Below are 23,230 nucleotides of genomic sequence, written 5' to 3'. Positions count from 1 at the left end.
TGGCATGGGGTACTTTCCATAAGATCATCTCTCAATGCAAATCAAACTAGCTATTAGGCTAACTGAAATAAAACCATGCCAATCTCTAGGTATGGTGAAGGCTATGTGATGATGTGGGGCTATTTTAATTCCAAAGGCCAAGGGAACTTTATCAGGATGCATAGTATCCTAAAAAAATAATAAATAAAAATACTTAAAATTAAAAATCTGCCTGCCTCTATGGGAATTTAACATAGGGGTGTCCAAACTTATGCACCCTGTATTTTAAGGAAGAACATTTATTTATTTACGATACATTATTCATTCACAAAAAAAATTAGTGTCCTTAAAGGTTGGATTTTTCCTAATTTTTTAAATTAAGGCATTAAGTTCAATTTCCAAAAGATGATTTTTTATTCCTCTTTTTAGTCAACTTTAGTATGGGTGTCTAAACTTATGCATAGCACTGTAATTTGGTTACACTTTATTTTTAAGGTGAGTAATATTTATTAACTACATGTACTTCCAATAGAGTTATGGACCGGTTAGGGTTATTGTTTGGTTTAGGGTTAGTTACTTGTAATTATGCATAATTTACTATTATTACTATAGTAAGTAGTCCTGCTTGTAGTAACGTGTCACCTTAAAATAAAATGTTACCAATTATTCCACTAATTTATTTAAATTTAAGTGGATGTCTGTAAAATGAGGATTTTTCCCCCCATTAACTCCAGTGTGTGCTGGTAAGGGACTCCTTTAAATTCAGGTGTGCCAAATTCTGATGCAAATCCTAAATGATCCTAGCAAAAATATGAAAAACTAGCATATTACAATAGCAAAATTTCTATGAAAGAACATCAAACAAGGAATCAAGGAGATGTTCAATTATAACCCATTGGGGCAAACAAAACTAAACAAAACCAAAAGTCTTGTTTATTTCAATGGATTTCATGATGCAAACATCCAGATCTCACGACTTAAATGAGATCGTTGTAACTTCTAACACTCACAAATTAGCAAAAAGGACAGTGATCTCACTCGCCTGCATTAGTACATGAAATGGCAGGTATCCTATTTTTTTTTTAAAAAATTGTAATTTAAACTACGTTTGGAAAATGAATCCTGTTGCAATAGCATTATGCCAGGATTCAGCACTGCTCATAAATATCGGGAGGCTAAATATTCAAAACCATCAAAAGTTGGCAGCGATGATTAATTATTTAATATATTCTAGTAATCCTTTATAAATATAACAGAAGCAGAGAAAAGACGGTAACTAATGTAGAACATGTTTCAGGACTTCTTTATTTTCCCCCAACTGATCATTTGACGAACTGTCAGAATAACTGATAAAGCACTCAAAATGAATTGTTAGTTGATGCGTCGTCTGTTATATCCATTCAGATTCCTCTTTCCTGCCAATTTGACAATGCGACCTCTTCCCCAAAGCAACAATCAGAGTGTCTTCGTAAAATGGCAGATACAGAAATCTTTCTGTTATAATGACATGCTTGGTCTGTCCCACATATACATTTTCCTCACCATCTGATCAAATGCTCAAAATACACAGAGCGAGCAGAAAGCACCCAAGGACCATGCTGTGAGCCACTGTGTGTGTGAGAGTGAGAGAGAGAGAAAAGTTCCTTAAAGGTTCTGTGTTATCTTTACCAATTTAAAGGACAAACGAGTGGCACACTTCGACAGGCCGCTGTGTGATTCATCTTTATCAGCGAACCACACCAAACCCTCAGACCAAGCATCTACTGCCAGACACCACAGGGACACCAGAATGTCAACAATTGACTTACAAACAAAACGCCTCACTTCTCTTTAAAATATCATCACATCTACCATTTCAAGTCCATAGCCGTTGCGTCCCACCTCACCACTGAGTAATTGTTGGCCTACGGCTGAAATCACAAGGAAATAAGCTTATCACAAACGCAGCAGTTTTAAAGCTCTTACAGGAAATGAAAGAAACTGACAGAAGTAAATATATTATCTGTAAAGGAGGCAATGATTGTAGGCAAGTGTCGGTCTAAATGTCAGACTCTTAAAAGTGCGGTTCGAGGTACACATAATTTATCCTTTTCTGCCCTGGAAAGTTTAACATTTTCCACCTTCGATGCAGTGTTAAAGCGATGAGCTACAAGAGGCCATGAGATCTTACTCCCCTATACTTAAAAAAAAACAAAAAACAAAAAAAACATTTCACATTATCAGCAATCGTACATTGCTGATAATGTGAAATGTTTTTTTGTTTTTGTTTTAAAGACAACACAGTTCAATACAGTTGCAGGGAAAAGTATGTGATTTACCTGCATTTCTGCATAAATTGGTGTATATATATATATCTCTATGACTGTAGTTGAGGTCCATTTAAAAAAAAAAAATATTTCTTGTGGGTCCTTCTTTGTGGGCCCCATTGTGGTGGGGCCTCTGTGGGGCCCATGAAAACCATGTGGGCCCTGCCATATTTTGGCACAAGAATATCATAGAGACATGAGGATGGACTCTCTTTACTTGTGGCAGTGTATGTAGCTCCAACATGACGCCAGAATTTTTTTATTTTTACTGTAATAATTATTCAAATAATATAATTTGTTTGCCTAACTGTAGACCATTTAAGGTGCGGTCACAAAATTTGAACCCGACTTGAACCCAATGCATAAGGTCTGAATTAAACAGCTTTAACTCCCTGTGTTCCCCACAAGTTATATAAAGCAATGAAATTTGAAATGAATTTGATTGGCTTTCATACCGAATGGGTTATGCTTCTAACAAGTGTCACTTTTGTCAAGCTCTAGCTGTGCACACTGCCCCATGTAATCCATCATTGAGAAACAGCAGCACTCTCAATCTGATGAGATGAACCAGGCTGGTGGACCCGTGTCAATATCCATCCGACCTGTCCTACATGTGTCAGAGGCTTGAAATCTTCCACACCAGCAGAGCTGTCAATACAATGAACGTATAGAGCAGTAAAAACCGCTGGGGACTGACTGTGAGGATGCTAATAGATTAATTATTGGAATAAGGCCACTGTGCTAATGGTCATTTCAGATAATGTAATTCGATTGTCATTGTTCCAACCACAAAAGGGCACACTTTTTTTTTTGCGTGTCGTATCATAGAGGAATGTAGTTCACTGGGCTTCACCAAAGCTCTGGTTGGGTCACACTGCTGGGGGTGTCCTCCATGTTCCAACTACACACAGATAAAAACTTGAATTGCTCTTTCTTAGCTCAGAAGGTCTCTGCAACGTATTGAAGCCTCACTTTTTTCTGAGATGTTTTTTTTTTAGAAGTGTAATTTTTGCTGGTTTCACATAGTTTTGAAAATGTATAAAAAATTATTTTCATTGTTCACGATTCAGTTTGATTCATTCAGACAGATCACTCATGCACTGAACCATCTGCAGCAATTTCTCACTCTGAAATAGAAACGGGATACTTTATAAAACAGAAAGAGCACTTGATGAGATGGATATTTGCCAAACTTGCAAACATATTTTATATACAGTATGTGACCCGTGCTGGCAAAATGAGTCACAATGAGCAAAGTTTCTCTATTAAAAAACCTTCCAAATGATGTATGATTTGTTTGACAAAGAATGACTGAGCTACACGCCTACACCTATTTGAAGTCGCTAGAGTCAGCAAAGTCAATTTTGAGAAAAATATTTATAAGCAAAATATATATTAAACTTTTTTTCCATGATACCACAATTGTTTGATTAACATTAATGAAACAGACAGCCTATATATTAAGATCTACTGTATGTATATATGTATGTGTGTGTTTATATATATATATATATATATATATATATATATATATAGATAGATAGATAGATAGATAGATAGATAGATAGATAGATAGATAGATAGATAGATAGATAGATAGATAGATAGATAGATAGATAGATAGATAGATAGATAGATAGATAGATAGATAGATAGATAGATATACATACAAATATATTCTTAAATACATTAAAGACATTGGCAACTGACAATTACCTTTCTTGGGAGAAAAAAATCTGAAGTTTAAGCAAAATTCGCCTTGCCCATGAGTACTCAGTAAATGGTGACAGTGCTGCAAAATACCTTGAAATCAATTTATCTGCTAACATGCCACTAAACTAAAGGTAAATGAAAAGATTTGATTTTAAAAGCCAATAAGCTCTAAAGGAAGTTCTACTGACATGTCTCTGCCAGAAAACTACACATGGCAAAGGTGACGGAATCAATGGTTTTAACACCTCTAATTTTCCGCCTCAGGAGAAAGAAGGGAAACTACTCATGTCGTGCGCTAGAGCTGACCCTGTAGATGTGACGGGGCCGCATCCAATTAACACCTGTTTGCGATGTGGTGGCGCTATGGTTCTCACAACATCTAGTATGTCCAGACGCCTGGACAGATTGATGCGAGCGAGTTTCGAAAGCCGCATCGCCTCTAAATCTTGGCTCCTGTGGAGAGGAAGAACACATTCGTGCTGAACAGACAGTTGTCCTCAAACATTTACCACTGCCAAAGTCAGGGGAGGATAAAATAACCCGTAGCAAGAATGCTTTGGATAATTTTGCAGACCTTTGAAAAACCACAGAGGTTAATTACACTCTGCCCCCACAGTAATTAATTAATGCCAACAGCAAAAAAAAAAAAAAAAAATAAATATATATATATATATATATATATATATATATATATATATATATATATATATATATATATATATATATATATATATATATATATATATTCACACACACACATTTTTACGTTTAAGAAATTAAGCTGTGCGTAAATTTGCGTGCTGTGGTTTTAGACAGCTGGCATGAGCAAAACCCTCCCAGAAAAGTTTATTTCAATTAAAAATTTAATTCAGCCCTCATTAAAAAAAGAAGAAAAAAAAACACACTAGAGACATACACACTCCACACACCACAAGCTACACTTGTGCAACAGTGTTTTTCAACCTAAAAATAAGCGTGAGAAACCCATGCTTTCAGTTTCATTCTGTTTGGCTGCTTTTGAAGATCGCGACGTCTGCTAGAAAAGCATCCAATTGATGTCAGGTGAACCTGAAATCAGCCAAATTATACAGGGTTTAATATATATTAGAGGTTTAGGAAAAAAAAGCATTTTAATTTTATTTTAATACACTTTTTATTTTGCCATTAGGTTTGGGAGAATAAAATAAAATAGCATATATTATGTAGCAAAAAATGGCATTGATTGATTCAAAACTGTATTTGCATCATTATATATTTACACAAGTCATTGCACTGCATTTTGTATTTACAATTAGCAAATATTGTTGTTTTGATGCAGTTATATTGGTGCATACGGCATAGAAATGAAAATGGTTAAATATCATTCTTATGGAAATGCTTTGATTATTTTTTAACTTGACTTTACATTTTTTTCACAGTAAATACATCAATCTTGTGACATATTTTGAATATGAAAATATATTCATATTTTTTTAGCAATATTACCCAGCCCTAGTCATCGTTACTGAATACTAATGTTTCAACTAGTAGCAGTTTGTTCATGGTGCACACAGCACACACCGTCACACATGGAGCTCTGCCCATGTTCCACATCAAACGGTTGAATGCCTTTGCGTTTTCCTCTACGGGACAACAGGGAAAGTCAAAGTACAGTACTTTCAGGCATTCCGTTCTTGGGTTGGCCGACCCCCCACGCTCTCTTTGAAAACAGGACATTGTTAAAACAGAAACATGTTGCTTTTGGCATGAAGCTGCTCTCTGCCTGCGTACAACGGGGCCTGCAATTAGCATGGCCGGCTCCCCAGAACAAATATTCTCCACTGTAATCCTGCCAGGGCAGCAGAGACACAGCTCCACTGCAAGAATGCTTGGCATTTCCTTTAATGTGCTTTGGCTGAGCTGGGTCAGAGAAAACCAACAGTAAAAGCAGAACAGAGTCCCACACAACAAAACTTCCTGTTCACACTCACTTTCTCTCTCAAACATACACGCTTTTCCCATAAAGAGAAAAACATATTTCCATCCCCTCAATCTTTTTAACTGCTATGGTTACAGGTTTTCTTTAAAACAATATAATATATCTCCCATATATCTATAATATATATATATATATATATATATATATATAATAAATATAATAAATATAATATATATATATATATATATAAATTTTTTTATAGATATATGGGGCTTGACATTAACAGTTTTGGTCCCCAGCCACTGTGGCTAGTAGTTTTCCAAAGTTACTAGCCACTCAGTATTTTCATCGATACCATTAGAAAAAAACTGCCATACAGATATTTTTTATATTATCTCATAATAAGGCAGCAGGTATATTAGGCTGTTGTCACTTTAAGACTTGACTCACAGATCCATTATACTGTTACACATGCATTTTCTTTCTCAACTGTTTACGCTCACTTAAAACATAACTAACTGTGTTTACGTGAATACTCGTGAATAGACTGACATACTGTCATTATTTTGTGTGTATTTGACTGTTTAAGCGCAATAAGATGAGAGAGAGAGAGAACGCGCAGCTGGTATTGTGTGTCTATTCTGCGAAAAAATTAGAATTGGAAGCGTTTCAGATATTTCAGAATCGATATGTGTTGAAAAATCGCTACTTTTGACAACACTACATTGTACTTAGTTTACTATTTCAGATGCCTTTTTAAAAGACTACAATTGAAAAATGTAAATATTATATATAAAATTCAACCCGCCAAAGTAGCTATAGGAGTGACTGTGTTACACGCCGCTGCTGACATCCCCCTCGCATTTGGCGGGTTGGTGGGTATATATATATATATATATATATATATATATATATATATATATATATATATATATAAAAATTAAATAAGCTTTCTATTTCCATAGCTGGCAAAATTTCAAGTTATATCTTTTCAAGCGACAGTTTCTAAAAGTAGTGCATTCATACACTTACCAAATTACTCCAACCTCTAGGTCAGGGGTCTAAACTGGATTAGTGGAAGACTACCATTCACCTCCATGTTAATTTCAAACACAGGCTCTCTCTAAAAGAGCTCCAGCACATACCCTTACTGCTGTTTAGCCCAATCATTTCAAGTTGACGGTAAAATTACATTGACTAATCTAAACCCAGAGCTCAGAAGTCTTAATTGATCCAAAAGCCTGCATGTCCAAAAGCACTCTACCATTAAAACAAAGTGTTTGACACTGTGAAACAAGCCCTTGGACCTTTTTCCCATTTGTATTTCCAAACTTTAGTTAGTTTACAAGATACAATGTTTCTTGAGCACCAAATGTTATTACACTGAAAAATAATGGCTTCTGAAAACTCAGCTTCGCCATTACAGGAATCAATTACATTTGGAAATATATTCAAATACAAAACAGTTATTTTAATATTTCACAATATTACTGTTTTTTGATCTAATATATGCAGCAATGAAAAAATACATGATTGGCATACTGTGTGCGATTTGAAATCCCTTCAAAGTCATTTCACTCTGCAGCCATCTAAACAAAGGCCACACGAGTTCAGCTGCTTTCTACAGTAGTTGAATGGGAAAAAATCGCTATTTATCATGATTACATTTCAATGACATTTTAAATCAGCAAACAAATCTGACATCAACAGTGTAATATATTTTCATTATTTAGGCCATTCTAGAGTAAATAAAAACACAGACAATGCCTATATCTACTGTCTTAAAATCAGTTTAACAGATTTTGACCAAATTTAAATCCATTCCCTTTATATAACACACATTTTCTCCCTCAATACATGCAAGTGTAAGCCTATCCCGGTTGGCCAAAAATGTAATTCCTCAATATGTCATACTTTAAGTATTATTTTCTCAAGCAAATGGACATCCCTAATTAAATCTGAGACCCTTGACCAGTGTCTCTGTACAATAACCTGAACCTGTATCTGTTGGACAGTATCTGAAAGATCTGTCTTTTAAAGGGTTAGTTCACCCAAAAATGAAAATTCTGTCAGTAATTACTCACCCTCATGTTGTTCCAACTGCGTAAGACCTTCGTTCATCTTCGGAACACAAATTAAGATATTTTTGATGAAATCTGAGCCATGTCTCACTCCTCCATAGGCTGCTATGTGACCGAAACTTGCTGGCCCAGAAAAGTTATTAAAAAGATCGTTAATATAGTCCAAGTAACTCCAGTGGCTCAATCTTAAGTATATCAAGCGACGAGAATACTTTAGGTGCGCAAAAACAAACAAAAATAACGACTTTATTCCACTTTTCATTTCCTTCTCTCTGGACCTCGTAGTGTTTTTGCGCTGCGCGTCTGTGTTGCACGTCATCACGCATCACACACATGACCGGCGTCGGCCAATAGTGAGCCTACGTGGTGACGTGTAACACAGACGCGCTGCGCAAAAACACTACGCGAACCAACTAGAGGTCCAGAGAGAAGGAAATGAATAGTGGAATAAAGTCGTTATTTTTGTTTGTTTTTGCGCACAAAAAGTATTCTCGTCGCTTGATATACTTAAAGGTACCGTATGTAGGATTGTGGCCAAAACTGGTACTGCAATCACTTTAAAAATACTGTAGAGCCGTGTATCCCCTCCCCCTCCCCCCTGACTCGAGGTTGCCAGATAAGCTGCAGGATTCAGCAGAAACGTAGGCTGCTTCAATGAGCTTCCAATGGCAAGTGATGACGAGACGTACACAGTAAGTTTTTTTTTCTGTTAATTGTGTTTATGCTTTATGGGAGATATTTTGATGAGTAATTACTTATTTAAAAAATGTACTAATTGTTGAGGTGCTGGGGCCATAATAGCTGAAGAGATAAGCGTTTTTGATTTGATATTTAATTTGATTTGATTTCTTTATTTTGAACATATAAATACAATTACAATTCAAAAAAAATCTGAGGAAAAAAAAGGATAATAGTAAAACAAAACAAAAAAACATATAGACTTAAACAACAAAATAATACTTCCTTATTTTTCAATACGAAAAAAAAAACCTTGATTTACAAGTGCTAAAGTTTTTGTCATATTATAGGCTAAAAACAGAATAAACATTTGCCACAGAAATTATAACACGGGACAAATTCAATATCACCAATGGCTATCACAGGGTTGTTTTCAGTCCCATCAGAAAATATTGTTAGAGTAACTAAATTACATTAGCAATGGTCATACAGGTCAACTTGCAGCATGTGTAACTTAGTCCACGATATACGTGAAGAACGAATGACGAATAATTTTTTCTGAGGTAAAGTTAGGCTTGTCTCAATTACGTTTCAAATTGCCACAATGGGCGTGCTATTGTTTTCATCAGCGTCTCAGCATAATGACAGAGAAACGGGCTCCTGTAATGCATTGCAAATGCATACGTCCATGTGAGCTAACGTTACGTTGCTTGAACACGCATAACTTTGTTCGACTGTCATGAATATATGAAATGTCCATTGACATCCAGTACAAGTTAGCCAAGCATAGATGAATCTTAACTGTCTAGGAGAAAATTAGCAACGTTGGCGTCTGTGTTCAAATTCTTCTCCGTTTTTAGCCGCCTCCATCTTTCAAAAGCATCTCCTATACAAATTCTGGTTTTATTTCGGACTTTGTTACAACGAATTTCTGAATTATAACGAGGTCTTTTTGATTTAGTAACGTTAGACATTTTTATCCGACTAGAGTTAGGGTAGGTTAGGTTAGAGCAAAGCTGGCAACCCGGATCCCGAAACACTACTGACTTCGTGATTGGTAGATAGGTGGAGGGAGGCGCTCAGGCCAAAACACAAAATGACAACATCAACATCAGTTGAGGGCTGCAAGTCCACTTTTTAAATGACAATATCCTAGCCATACTACTGTTGTCAGTGATATAAGTATTTGAAATGAACATGATTTCTTAATGTCTAGTGACACATCAGGGCAATTTTATGATTAATTGAAATAGATTTCTTACATACAGCTCCTTTAAGATTGAGCTACTGGAGTCACTTGGACTATATTAACGATCTCTTTAATAACTTTTCCGGGCCAGCAAGTTTCGGTCACATAGCAGCCTATGGAGGAGTGAGACATGGCTCAGATTTCATCAAAAATATCTTAATTTGTGTTCCGAAGATGAACGAAGGTCTTACGCAGTTGGAACAACATGAGGGTGAGTAATTACTGACAGAATTTTCATTTTTGGGTGAACTAACCCTTTAAGGTCAGTTTTACCATCCTTCTAGTCTCACATAGACAGATTATATTCTGTCGCTTAGAGAACCGCCCGCTTAGAAAAGAGACACGTCGGACCGACATGTAAAGAGTGGATTTACCTAAAATAGATCATACTACAATACTAGATGAGAGCTGATCCGAAGACATGATGCGAAGAACATTTTTCCATCAGGTCTGGTGATGATTTACTGCTCTGGGATTTTTATCCAGAGACAAAATCTACTTAGACATCAAAGGTCAACATATTATTACCGTTTTATTGAGGATTGATTTCCTGTAGTAGCAACGATAGAAGAGACTATAGATGTTGTTAGGGAACCTTGAAGAGGGCACTGCGACGGCATTATCAATCTTCACTGTCCTTAGAGAAAGACCCACTCCTCACAGTTTGGCTAAAGAAATCCAAGAGGTCACAAACCTTTCAAAATGGGGCCTGCTCTGATAATATCAATAGCACTTATCTATTCAAAGTTTGCCCTTGTGCCTGCCAGCTTCCTGTAAATACAAAACACTCCCTTGTGAGGAAGGTTGTTTTTCCATCGGGCTGAATAGGGTGACCGACCTCAAAGAACAAGCCCATATTTCTGGTGATTTAAAAACACTTCTTTCTCTTTCTTTCACCAACAGCGCAAAGAGAGCAACAGAAGTGGAAGTACGAGATATAATTTTATCATATTACCGTGACGGCTCCACTATCTGTGTGACAGAAGCAATTGTTTAATGTGAAATCAATAAAATCTCACAATGTCTGCTGTCTGTAGAAACAAAAAATGGCCAGGTTGATGAATCAAGACAGTAATGTTTTTCTTATGCAAATGATAACTGCTGAGCGCATACCATTACAACACTGCGAAACATGTGCTTTGGCCCACGCTCCTCACGGCACTGAACGCAAACAGATGTATGAGGAGATTGGAAGAAAAACAACTTTATGCAGCAGCCAAAAAATGCATCACATTCTCTAGCAACAAAATGTGTATTATGTACGCCAAATAGGTGGGCAGTGTCTATACACGGTTTATTAAAAACATACTATGTTGCTTTGGGCCAACATGAGCAAAACAAACTGTATTAGCAGTGACAAATTATATATATATATTTTTTTCAAAGTTTCTGAAGGAAATATGAGTGGTACTTGCATGCAAAACTTTGTTCTGAGTTTTAGGCACTTCTTAAACAGACTCATTGGTGAAAATGTGCCTCTACCTACATACAAAACTTATACATACTGCACAACCCACTGCAGTTTCCAGTTAAAATAAACACTGCTGGCAGTAAAACACCAATAATAAAGTTATTTCAATGGTCCACAAGTAACACTGCAACTACATGTCATCTAACTCTCATTAGAGTATTAGTAGACTGTCTGCTTAATACATGTCAACTTATTCTACAAACCCAAACACCTAACCCTAACCTAACAGTCTACTACAGTCTACTAATACTCTAATGAGAGTTAGTAGACATGTAGACGCAGGGCCCTATCTTGCACCCAGCGCAATTGACTTTGTACACCGACGCATGTATCATTCCTATTTTGCACCCGCGCAAAGCGGACTTTTCCCTCCACAGATGCACGTCGGTAAGTTAGGAAATACACTTGCGCTCCCCAGGGCGGTTCAGTGCAAAGAGGAGGCGTGTTCCGGCGCAAACGTTCCTTCATGCTATTTTGCAGGTTTAGAAAACAATTGCGCCACTAACCAGGAAAAAATTGTTTAAAGTCAGTGGCGCGTTGCGCATGTTATTCATATGCTATTTTAAGGGTGCATGCTTGGCCATAATCAATGTAGTGTGTGCACAACGCACACTTTGATTCTCTCATCTACACAGAAGCAGCAGTTTTCATTTTTGCAAATCATACATTATTACGATAGATAGATAGATAGATAGATAGATAGATAGATAGATAGATAGATAGATAGATAGATAGATAGATAGATAGATAGATAGATAGATAGATAGATAGACAATTTATTATAAAAGCATACATCTAGCTTACAAATTTACCCAAATTATCATACGCCTGTTTAACCGAAGTTAATTTGGGTGGGTTTCTCCATTTCAATGTAACTTCTCTCTTTTACGGCCGTGACGAGAGCGTTGCTCTCCTTGGCTGTGAACCGCTCCTGGCGCACGCCTGGCAAATCCGCCGTTACAATAGCAATCCGCTATGGAAAAAGCGCGTCTGCTCTTAAAGGGAATGTGAGATGTCGCTCTGATTGGTTTATTTCACGTTACACCCAAACCACACCTATGAATAATGAAGCTACTTCAGACCAACCCCTTTTAGATTTGCGCCGGGTGCAAGAGTCATTTATCCCGCCGGTATAATAGCAACAGCGCCAAGACCCGCCCACAAAGTTACTTGCGCTTTGCGCTTGACACTTGCGTTTCAGATCGTTAAAATAGGGCTCGCAAAGTTACTTGTAGTTGTCTAAAGTGAACCATTGAAATTAAGTGTAACCCAACTTTTCACGCATTTATGATTACAGGGCAGATTATTGATTAATAAAGACTACGTTATGAGCTCAAAACTTTTTTTACCATAGGGAATTATTTGTAAAATAATACTTTTTTTTTTTACAATTGCATCACATAACGTACAGGATTTCACTTGGTTTCCTGAACAGACTGAACAGCTGAAAATTGCATTTAAAAACCCCATTTAAAACCAGCCAACAGACCAGCTTAACCAAGCTAGGAGAAAAGCTAAGACCAGCAAATCAGCTTAGTTTCTTTTTTTCTTTTTTTTCAGGTATTGCTTTGTGTAATATTTTTTTTCCACCCCTGTTTTATTAGCCTGGCACCACTGTAAAAGGACAAAGGCATCAAAATGATAGGCTGACAGCCACTAGAAAAAAAAACATCAACAACAAGCTACTCATCAAGAGAATTAACTATCTATTAGACACTACATCTCTAGCAAATTCACAACTCTACAAATAGACAAGCAAAACAACATCCCAGACCAGACACAACATCACAATAAACAAGTGACAACTGCAACAACTCTAAAGCACTAGTCAAAACAACATGACAAGCACCTATTAGAAAACTAAAACAGGGGGTAAACCTTCAAAAATAGCCACAGCCGGCTTCAGGGATGACGAAAAGCACACCTGCCGCTATAAAACAACAAGGCCCTGCACCTGTTGCTATGACTGTTGTGATAACAAGGATGTAATTTTATGTTTAATTGCCAGTGTGCCACCATCTAGTCCTGAATGCACAGGCACGCTCAGAGAATGCAAGCAAGTATCCATCAGGGACTGCATTTTTCAACGCAACATTTGCATTCTGATAGCTCTAAAAGGAGCCTTATCAGCCTCTAGTAAATCAGATTTGTCTGTTTGTTTAATCACAGGCTTCTAAAAAAACTGTCATTTAAGCAGGATTCCACTAAGAAAAGAGGAGAAAACAATCTTTTGCTACCCCACCCTTTACAAAAGAAAGGGAATTAGAACAAACAACTAGGCTATGTAAAAAAAAAGAAAAGAAAACAAAAAGGCTCCAGGTATGACAAACACGTTGTTATGCAGAGGCTTGGCGAATGCACCAAATATGTTGCTGTCTCAAAGTAAAAACAAAACAAAAACAAGTATTTGTTTAGGGTTCTTATTTAGGGTGACGTTTGAAATGGAACAAAAAATATCTTGCCAAACCTACTGCACTTTTGAAAAAATAATAAAATAATAATAATTCCCCCGCAACAATTGTACATGTATTTATTAAAAAACTGTTTTTTTGCATGTTCATAAAGTCAAGCAATCGAAAGTTCAAACACATATTTTAAAGACTAAACCCATCAAGGACGCATTAAATAGCATGATGACATTTTGAATACTGCAGAAAGACATGCGCATGCAGGTACAAGTATGTTACACGCTGGAAGTAGATAGAGAGAAAAGATAATGAGAATGGAGAAATAAGAGGTACCTTCAATCTTCTGCAGGGCTGTCTGACAGGCTTCCTGGCTAGCGAACTCAAATGGGTTGTTGCATGTTCGTACACTGTCACATTCACACTTCCCATCAATGATGTTACAGCCTGTAACCAGGTTTTCATTGCATGGCTCAAAGCCCAAGAGTTGGTCGTCATCCCAGTTTTCATCTGAACGAAAATGAAAGAGACACATATCAATGAGAATGCCACAGCAACAGAAATTCATTACCAGATCAAACAGAGTATTTTAAAATTCAGAATACATCCCGATACATTTTTACAGTATCATTAAAACCGCGGGTTCCCCAAAGCCAACTGGTCTGGTGATGCTGAAGTAATGAGGCTACTGAATGCTAGAAAAGAGCACATGGCCAATTACATGTGCATTTGAGGTCCAAGGGGTATCGCAGAACTCAGGAATAGGAGAGAAACGTAGACTTGTTATAAAGGATTATGCAGTTTCTACGTTCCTAGCCTCTCTCGACTTACACGATAAATAAATGGTGGCAGAGAGCAGCACATTTTCAAAATAAGAATGACCCCGACCCTGAAGACGCTTCTATCTGCCAGGAACATTATGAAGTCTTATTTGCAGTGCAAACACACATTGCTGATACAAGCTCTGGTATTTCAGCCCACTGAATGTTCACCTTATCAGCGCGCACGTATGTTTGTGTGCTTAGTACAGATGAATAGACACTCAAGATGGGCACATACCAGGGCTGGCTGATATATTGAATTTTTTTTTTTTTTTATATATATATATAAATTATTTTACAATTTATTTTATAAAAAACCTTAATATTATTATTTTTAAATATATATTAAAATGTGTGGTTTTTTTTAAAGCCCACCTTTCTATGATATTGTATTCCCTAGAAAACATATTAAAAAATAGGTTAAACCAGTCTGTAGATGGTTTGAGCTGGTCTTATCTGGTTTCAAAACCTAGTCAAGCTGTGCAGCCAGCTGGTTTCCCAAACTGAACAGCTGAAAAGTGGCCAAAACCCCTAGAGAACCACCTAAGTCCAATTTATTTCAGCAGAGTATTGCTCAGTGAAGGTATATGAAAATTTTTTTGCCTGTTTTAACAGCCTGAAACCACTAACATCACATGAATGTATGTTGTTGATCCTGGAACAACATTCCAATCAGTTTTAAGGGACAAGTTTACAGTTTATGTTAAGTTAAGTTAAGTTTAAGCTTACAACCAGGGTTATGTTCTTCAACATCAGTGTTATTCACCTATCATTTCCCTCTAATTTTAAGGATAAGTTATGGGTAGGTTTAGGTTTAGAGGTAGGGATAGGACTACATTTTCAGGCAGAAATGTTGATCTATGTTGATCCAGGAACATGTCTTACTTGGCAAAATAGAGTTGTAAAGTAATACATTATTACTAAATTATTTTAATACATGTCATTTGACCATTAATTTTCCATACTAGAACTTAGTAACATAAATGACAGTAGAGTAGTAGAGTAGAGTTTTAATGAATCGGTCCAAAACACAGATTTATTTGCATACACATCAACCAGACCCAGTGTATATACTAAGTACCAGCGCATGCATGTAGATGCATCTGAATGCTTGTAATTTGTGTCTTTCGGCCTCCGAGGAATGCAGCCCGCTTGCCAATAAATAACAGGCCTTGTGCTTCTATGAGCAATTCGGCTGTTGAGTCAGAAAGATTTCTGTAGAAACCTGCCTGGTACTGCATAGAAACCTTCAATTTGATTTAGCACAAATTAGGCTACTAAATGACTTTGTTTTGTATCCATAACTTCTCAACCCCTGGGTGGGTCACTTTAAATACTCTGAGGATAAACAAGTCATGGAAAAACATTCCTTTCACCCGCCCTTGTATGTTCACTGTAGGGTCAGTCACAGCTGCACACTTGTGGCCCAGTGTTTCGGTCATCTGCATTTGATGGGTGTGATTCCAGCTGTACGGCACAACACCCATACCGTGGGCCGCAAGAACACAAGGTCCCCATATAGGGGACTGCGAGTATGTGATCTTCTAACAATCAAGGACTTGAAGCTTATGTTCCAAAGCCTTGTGCGCTTGTTATTTTCACCAAAGCCACAGGGGTGAAGTCCCCAAATAGCTGCTGTCAACAGCTGATTCTTCCGTAACTAAGCATGGCTCTCCAGACCAGCTCCGGGTCGTTTAGCTGGGTGTGGAGGGTCGAGTCCCCTGCCAAACAAGGGTTGTCAGTAGCCTGGCATAGGGTTCACATGATAAACACATCGCGGCGGTCCAAACCACACAGTGGGATTCAGCTTGGCATGTTCACAGACAGCATTGCCTTGAAGACCTCCTGGGAAGATCCTCCTTACGAGTTCAGAAATCATAATTACGGCGTGATGTGCATTCAAGTGATTTCAGTCAGATTAAAATGAATGCAATTTCACAATTTCTCTTTTTCACTTCCTGACAAACACGGGATGTTTTTAGTGCTAATGCAACAAAAATGAAGAGTAATTTGAGTTAATTTGTTAACTATATATTAGTGCTCCAAGCACAATGACTGATAAGAAATACCAAACCAAGTCAGCCCATAATAATCCATAATAATAATAATAATCCATTATCGAGCTACATGAGCCGTATTTACTGGCAAGCTGTATTGAATTCAATACAAAACTGCATACTAGAGATGTCAATTAAAAATGGTAATCGAATTAATTACATGATATGCTTATTACAACATAAACTGTTTGTTGTATTTCCATATTAAATGTAAGCCTATCACTAGTGTTTTCAGTTAAAAGCAGGTTCAAGGTTTTCCAGTCATGACCAAATGCTTGTTTAATGTAGGCTAATTAATCTCAGAAAATTAACGTGCTAACTTGATAACCCTAGTACAATGTAATTGGTACACATTCACAATTACAACTTCTATCATGACACATTTGCGTGTATCATGATGAGTATTTAATTGATACGCCTCCAAACCCCAGAAAGACAATCAGTGTTCAATAAAATATAATTTCCCACTGGAAATTACAACATTGTGGAGGATTCCATTTACATTCATTTTGAAAATACGATCATTTGGAGACACTTGACAGCAGGATTACTGTAGTGTTGTCACAAGTCTAAAATGGTCTTAGTTTTTACATTCACTAAAACCATAAAAAAGGTAACAAAAGTATTAACAGATCCTTTGTTCTGTATTGTGACAAACATCTGAGTGAAACAGATTATCAAAAAAGAAACAAAAAATGGTGCAGGGACTGTCGACTGGGTTGGGTTTGGGTTGACTGTAAGAAAGGGTTGGGTTTAAGCGGATGAAATTATTGGGGAAGTCTGGTATATGTCACCAGAGAGAAGTCTGTCGTTTCACTGGAAGATTGAGTTGACATTTTGACAAACAAATATTGAGCTCAAAATATTTTTTAATTTGCATGGATGAAGCTTTTACAATAAGATAAATAAGGCATAGGATAGAGTGAATTTACACTTCATGCAGACTTTAAAATATTCTTCTTGAATATTTTACATTCTCAGTTTGAAGCATTTCACAAATGTAATCAGAGATGTGAGTTATCGCAATAACTTAATAACAATCACAAAAGTGCAACTGCTCCTTCTATCATATTCTCTCAAGACTCAGTATTTGTATTAAAGCCTTGTACTATTCGAAAACAGGGGGAAAACTCTCACCTCATGTTACCTAATATAGTCTGGTAGATGAAGAGGCAACTAAAAAAATCTCACAAAAGGCTTGTAGAATCAGAAAAACTCAAGGAATAAAATGAAGACACAGCGGTTCTCCATAAACAAGCGCAGTGAAAAGTGTTGTTTTGCTGATATCAAAGCATGATATCGTCCTTTCCTAGCTGATACATGGCCTTCCCGCTGTACTCTGCAGTGGCACCTGGTTGTTATCAAGGCAGGAGTCCTTCCTCAAGCAAGAGATGCTTGCTAATTTGCAACCAAACCAATTAATTACTCTGTCAGGAAAAGACAGCATTTTCAACACCCTAGACGTTAAACGCTACTCTGCAACCAATGAAAGACAGTGAAGATAGGAAGACAAATGCTGGTTATAAATCAGAAAAGCTATTAATACCCAAAATCTGGTAATAAATTCAACAATTTCATCATAATTTAGCATATACTTAATGATTTGATTCCTGATGTTGCTTTGGACGATTCATCAGTGCAATTCATTTTAACGATTAAAAAAAAGTATTTTTAAAAGTTACTGAAATTCTTTTAATTATATAATTTAAAACAAATGTATAATTAATAAAAGTAATATTTAGGTCACCCAGGCTATCTAATGCATAATGTCAACCAATAACTAAATAGCCAACACAATATCTCTTTTACATTTTGGCGAATTGGTGGATAATACGTATGAATTCATACGATCTCATTCATACATTTACGTACAACCTGCTTACTGTCGGTTGGGTTTAGAGATGGAGTTATGGGATAAAAAAACCCACACATTTTCATACAGGTCAAGATGATTTTGTCAAGTAAGACATGTTCCTGGATCAACATATTTTGTCGATCCTGGATCAACATTCCTGTCCGAAAATTTAGTCCTATCCCTACTCTTAAACCTAACCCTGCCCATAACTTATCCCTAAAATTAGAGAGAGATGATAGGTGAATAACCCTGATGTTGAAGCACATGGTTGTAAGCCTAAACGTGACATAAACTGGAAACTTGTCCCTTAAAACTGATTGGAATGTTGTTCCAGGATCAACAAAGATGTTGATCCAGAAACATGTTGCATTTGGTGAAATCACATTCACCTTTCCATATAAATCACATCGTATGAATCCATAAGAAATCACCACCTTGAAAAATCTTTACTTTTTTACAAGAGTTTAGGCCTCAGGTTTGATTCCATTCAGGAATATAATGCCCACCTTCACAAACCAATCATTTCCCATCCCTTTTTTTCCTTATTGAATATACCATTTCACTCTGAATTGTCATATTACAGAAGTAAATGGTCTGCAAAGCCAATTTAGAATTGACTTTAGGGGAAGAAGTCTTTTTTGCAACAGTGTCTACGGTCTGTATCGCCTGTTCATTGTTCAAATGCAGAGCACCTTTTGACACTAACTTTCCAGCCTCTGAATTATAACCACGAAAAGTCCCGCCGGCCCCTATGCAGAACCCCCCGAGGACACTTAGTACTCTGAGGAGCAGAAGAGAGACTTCAGGGAAGTGCTTGACAGGGAGGCTGCCGAGAGGGGGTACACATTTCCGCTTGTCTTCACTGACTACACCAGACAACCGGTTCTCTCTCTACAAATTTCAGCCTGCCTGTGCTGTCCCTTTTTGTGAAAAAGAAGAAAAACATAGACACAGACATGCACTTTGGCTGGCAGCAATGCTCTACTTTAAAGAAATAGTTTGCCCAAAAATTCTGTCATAATCAACTCACCCTCATCATGTTACTCCAAACCTGTATTACTGTTCTGGTCTTCCCCCCCCCCCCATGCCATTACAAAGAATAGAGCTTCAAAACGGTCACCTGATCCAGGTCTCAACTGACTCAGCGTTCCGTCAATTAATAGCTCACTGGATGAGAAGAACGTCAATAAATAATGACTTCAATTTCTTCAAATAACATTGTTTTCTCAGTAGACTTGGAATATAGCACACATCTCTCACAGCATATTATGATACATTTACAGTGCTTTTGTGCAACCAATTTTGTTGGGAGATGATGTTTACATTAACTCTGCACACAATTGTCTGATTAAGCCTTAGAAAAATGCAAAAGAAACCTAGCTAATTATGGATCAGTGGCGTAGAGAGTAGACGGTGGTGTTCGCTTTTGACGCAACAGATCTGAGTTAGAATCCGCATTCGTCTCCCTTTTCCCATTGCATATCAGGTCGGAGTAGCATTTATTTTATATAAAAATTAAGAAAATAATCAAAAAAATGGAAATAAAGTGCCAAATGGGTATTTAATAGTGGGAATAGAGTGTTTATCAGGTAGGGTTAGATGTAGGTGTAGGGTAATGTAGGGCATTTGAAAACCAAAACATGCCAAACATTACATATTTTTACAAATTCACTTCATAACGTCAGTCGAGTGTTTGAAATAACTTCCATTTGGGATCTGGCTTCTTTTCACAGAATTTAGCAGACAGAATATTATTTTGTAGTATTCTATACTTTAATTAATGCTATGTCGCTTTAGCCTGGCTATAACGTCAGACCAAGTCTGGAACCACGTGTTCATTTTCTCGTATTTGAGGCGTGGTTTACGAATGCCCAGAGCCGTTTATTGGGCGCTATGAATGTCTATCAAATGCGTCTGTACGTAGCTCATAGCCAATCGCTTCAATTATACCAGATGACGTATGTAGAGTGACAGAATTTCGACGAGAAAAAAGACGATGGGTCAAAGATTTATTTATACAGGATGGCGTTTAGCGAATATTACCGTTTGTGCAAGATAAACATGAGGGTAGAAGGTAACGTCGAGTCTGATGCCATGTTGGATCCATAGATATAAACAAACTGCTTCGGTGTCATCATCGTCTTGCTGCTCCCTCCCCGTTCTGTGATTGGTTCCCTTTTTCAGGGGAAAATCTAGTCCATGGTGTCCAGACTGCCTACCAGCGAGAATAAAATCGTGCTGCGAGCAAGGCAGCATGGGGAAACCCAGGCTAATGTCGCTTAGTACTGCACTATAAATATACTTTATTCTTATGTTGCGGTGGTGTGTTTATTGTCTTCATGTTTAATAAGTCAAAGTGTTTCTATCTTCTTATTTTTCAGCTACAGCGATAGATGGATGCCTTTGTCCATATTAGGGATTTCCTGGAAAGTCATAAGTTTTATTACTTCGGAGAGGCATATTTGGACTTACAGTAAATAAAACAAAAAAAAAACAAAAAAACATGCAGATTCCGAGTGCACCTGCTAGTGAGGAAAAATGAAACTAGACATTAAAATGAGTGGAGCTGCTCTTACATCACTTTAACTTGGAGCGCCTTCTTAGTTTACTTCTATCACAAAGAGCATTGTTTCCCAATCACCACATAACCTTTATTTAGATGGGTAATTTAGCGTTTTTGGCAGAAGAATGCCTTAGACAAAAAACTCCGTCTGACAGTGATTAAGGCCAATGTGGAGCTGCTTTGTTAGCAGACAGAGTCCAGGGTTTGTGTGGATGATATTAATAAGGGCAGGCGTGCTTCATTCTCCAGGTGTTCTCTGCAAACAGATTGTGTATAATCACGTCCCATTCTTCCCAGTCTGAATCCATTTAAATGATAAAGACCACTGCTTTTCTCCTAGCCGGGAAGATTATGATTTGAGCCCAGTGCTGTATTAACAGTAATGTGGTGCAGTCAGTTGGGGATATGAACTGTCAAGCTCAGGGCTCCAATTCCAGATGGGTGGACAAGGTGAAGCTTTAGTAAATATACTGCCGCACAAATGGTCAGAGCGAGTGTGTCAAAAATTTCAACCATGCATGTTGTCAAGGATGTCAGCTACACAAATAAATTACAGCACAACAGGAGAGCATCACAAGTACAGCAAGGGAAATGTCATTTAAAATGTTTATAAAAAAAAGCCTAAAAACTAAAACTAAGAGTAAAGGTACTAAGTTTACATTTACATTTAGTTATGTAGAAATACGACTAACAAATTTCTAGTCCACGCCACTACAACAATAACGGCACAGAGAATTAATCATTCACTTTCAGAATTATTTTGTTTTAAAATTGACAGCCAATCAGAATCCATCCTGCTCAAGCGCTCAAGCATTTTAAACAGCAGACGACAAAATGCGTTGGTGTGGATGCTAATTGCTAATATAGTTTACTCATTTACTCACCCTCATGTCTGCATGGCATTTTTCTTCTGCTGAACACAAAAGAAGGCATGCGGGGCAACCTGTCACTCACATGAGATCATAGCAATAGCAAACCACAACCATCCAATCAATTCCCAGTGGACAAAATCAAGTCTCGCCCTACATCTTTTCCTTGTTCGAGAAGTTGTTTCATTTGTATTTACATCACAATAGGGAAAAATACTATCTCACCTATCCCCAAAAAAAATGTATCACCTGATAACCAACGTGGTGCTAATATATTGTTTCCCTAAAAAAGCAAAGCAGCATGCAAATTTTTCTAAAGACTCAAGTTAAAGTATATGTTCATTTCTGGCTCCATACTAGGTCTTTTATGGTGATTTATAAGTCACATTTTTCTGACACTGTTAAAATCTTGTATAATCATCAGGCAACATGGATGCCAACAAACAAAGCAGTTTTACAAGAAAAACACGGTAAGCTAAAATTTCATAGATTTGAAACATTTTCAGTTGAATTTTGAGTGCAACAGTTCACTTACAGATGTAAAACACTACGACTGCACCTGAACCCTTCCAAATTGATACAGTGACCAGTATGATGAGCCCTAAAGTAACTTTAATGTCACAGGGCTGTCAAGTCCAGCCGGCTTCACACAGGGACCCCTGACTGCTTTCTCTGAATAGAGAAGCAGCACATCATACATCACTTCTCAGAGAAAGCTCACCTGGAGGGTCCTGACACTAACCCCCCCGGGTGTTCCATGTGATGTGCTTGGTAAGCCCATCTCCAGAGAAGCCCACGGGGCATTTCAGGACCATCATCTCAAATGTATGTGTTCACTTGTAAACAGCCTGTCAAAATAATATCATGCACAAGAAAGTATAGACTTGGACGTGAATATTACGGTCAATTCGAACAGAAAATTGCTTCTGTTGTTTTCTCCTCCACCCCTGTGGATTGTGGTGCTCCATTTAAAGGAACAGTTCACATAAAAATGGAAAATTCTGTAATTATCATTCAACATTTAAATTTGGGTTTGTTCGGCTTCAGGAAACTTAAAAGATAGTAATATGAGCTATTTTGCTTTTGTGTCCTTTTTTAGGCTTGACACCCCTTGTTGTCAATTTATTTGTATTTATTTGAATTTACACTTCATGCAGACTTTAAAATATTCTTCTTGAATATTTTACATTCTCAGTTTGAAGCATGTCCCATATAGTCAGAGATGTGAGTTATCGCAATAATTTAATAACAATCACAAAAGTGCC

General features: G+C 37.2%; 1 protein-coding gene across 1 annotated transcript in view; it reads right to left on the bottom strand.

The window, feature by feature from the left end:
• crim1 (cysteine rich transmembrane BMP regulator 1 (chordin-like)) overlaps nt 1–23,230 on the bottom strand; it is a 128,046-nt gene that overhangs the window by 100,352 nt on the left and 4,464 nt on the right. Inside the window, exon 2 of the mRNA XM_081347680.1 lies at nt 14,137–14,310. Coding sequence (XP_081203806.1) covers nt 14,137–14,310 — 174 coding nt within the window. The remainder of the gene's footprint in view (nt 1–14,136; nt 14,311–23,230) is intronic.

This window comes from Scardinius erythrophthalmus (assembly GCF_964197995.2).
Source record: "Scardinius erythrophthalmus genome assembly, chromosome: 19".
Classification (NCBI taxonomy): Eukaryota; Metazoa; Chordata; class Actinopteri; order Cypriniformes; family Leuciscidae; genus Scardinius; species Scardinius erythrophthalmus.
This window is presented reverse-complemented; position numbering and strand designations above follow the sequence as displayed.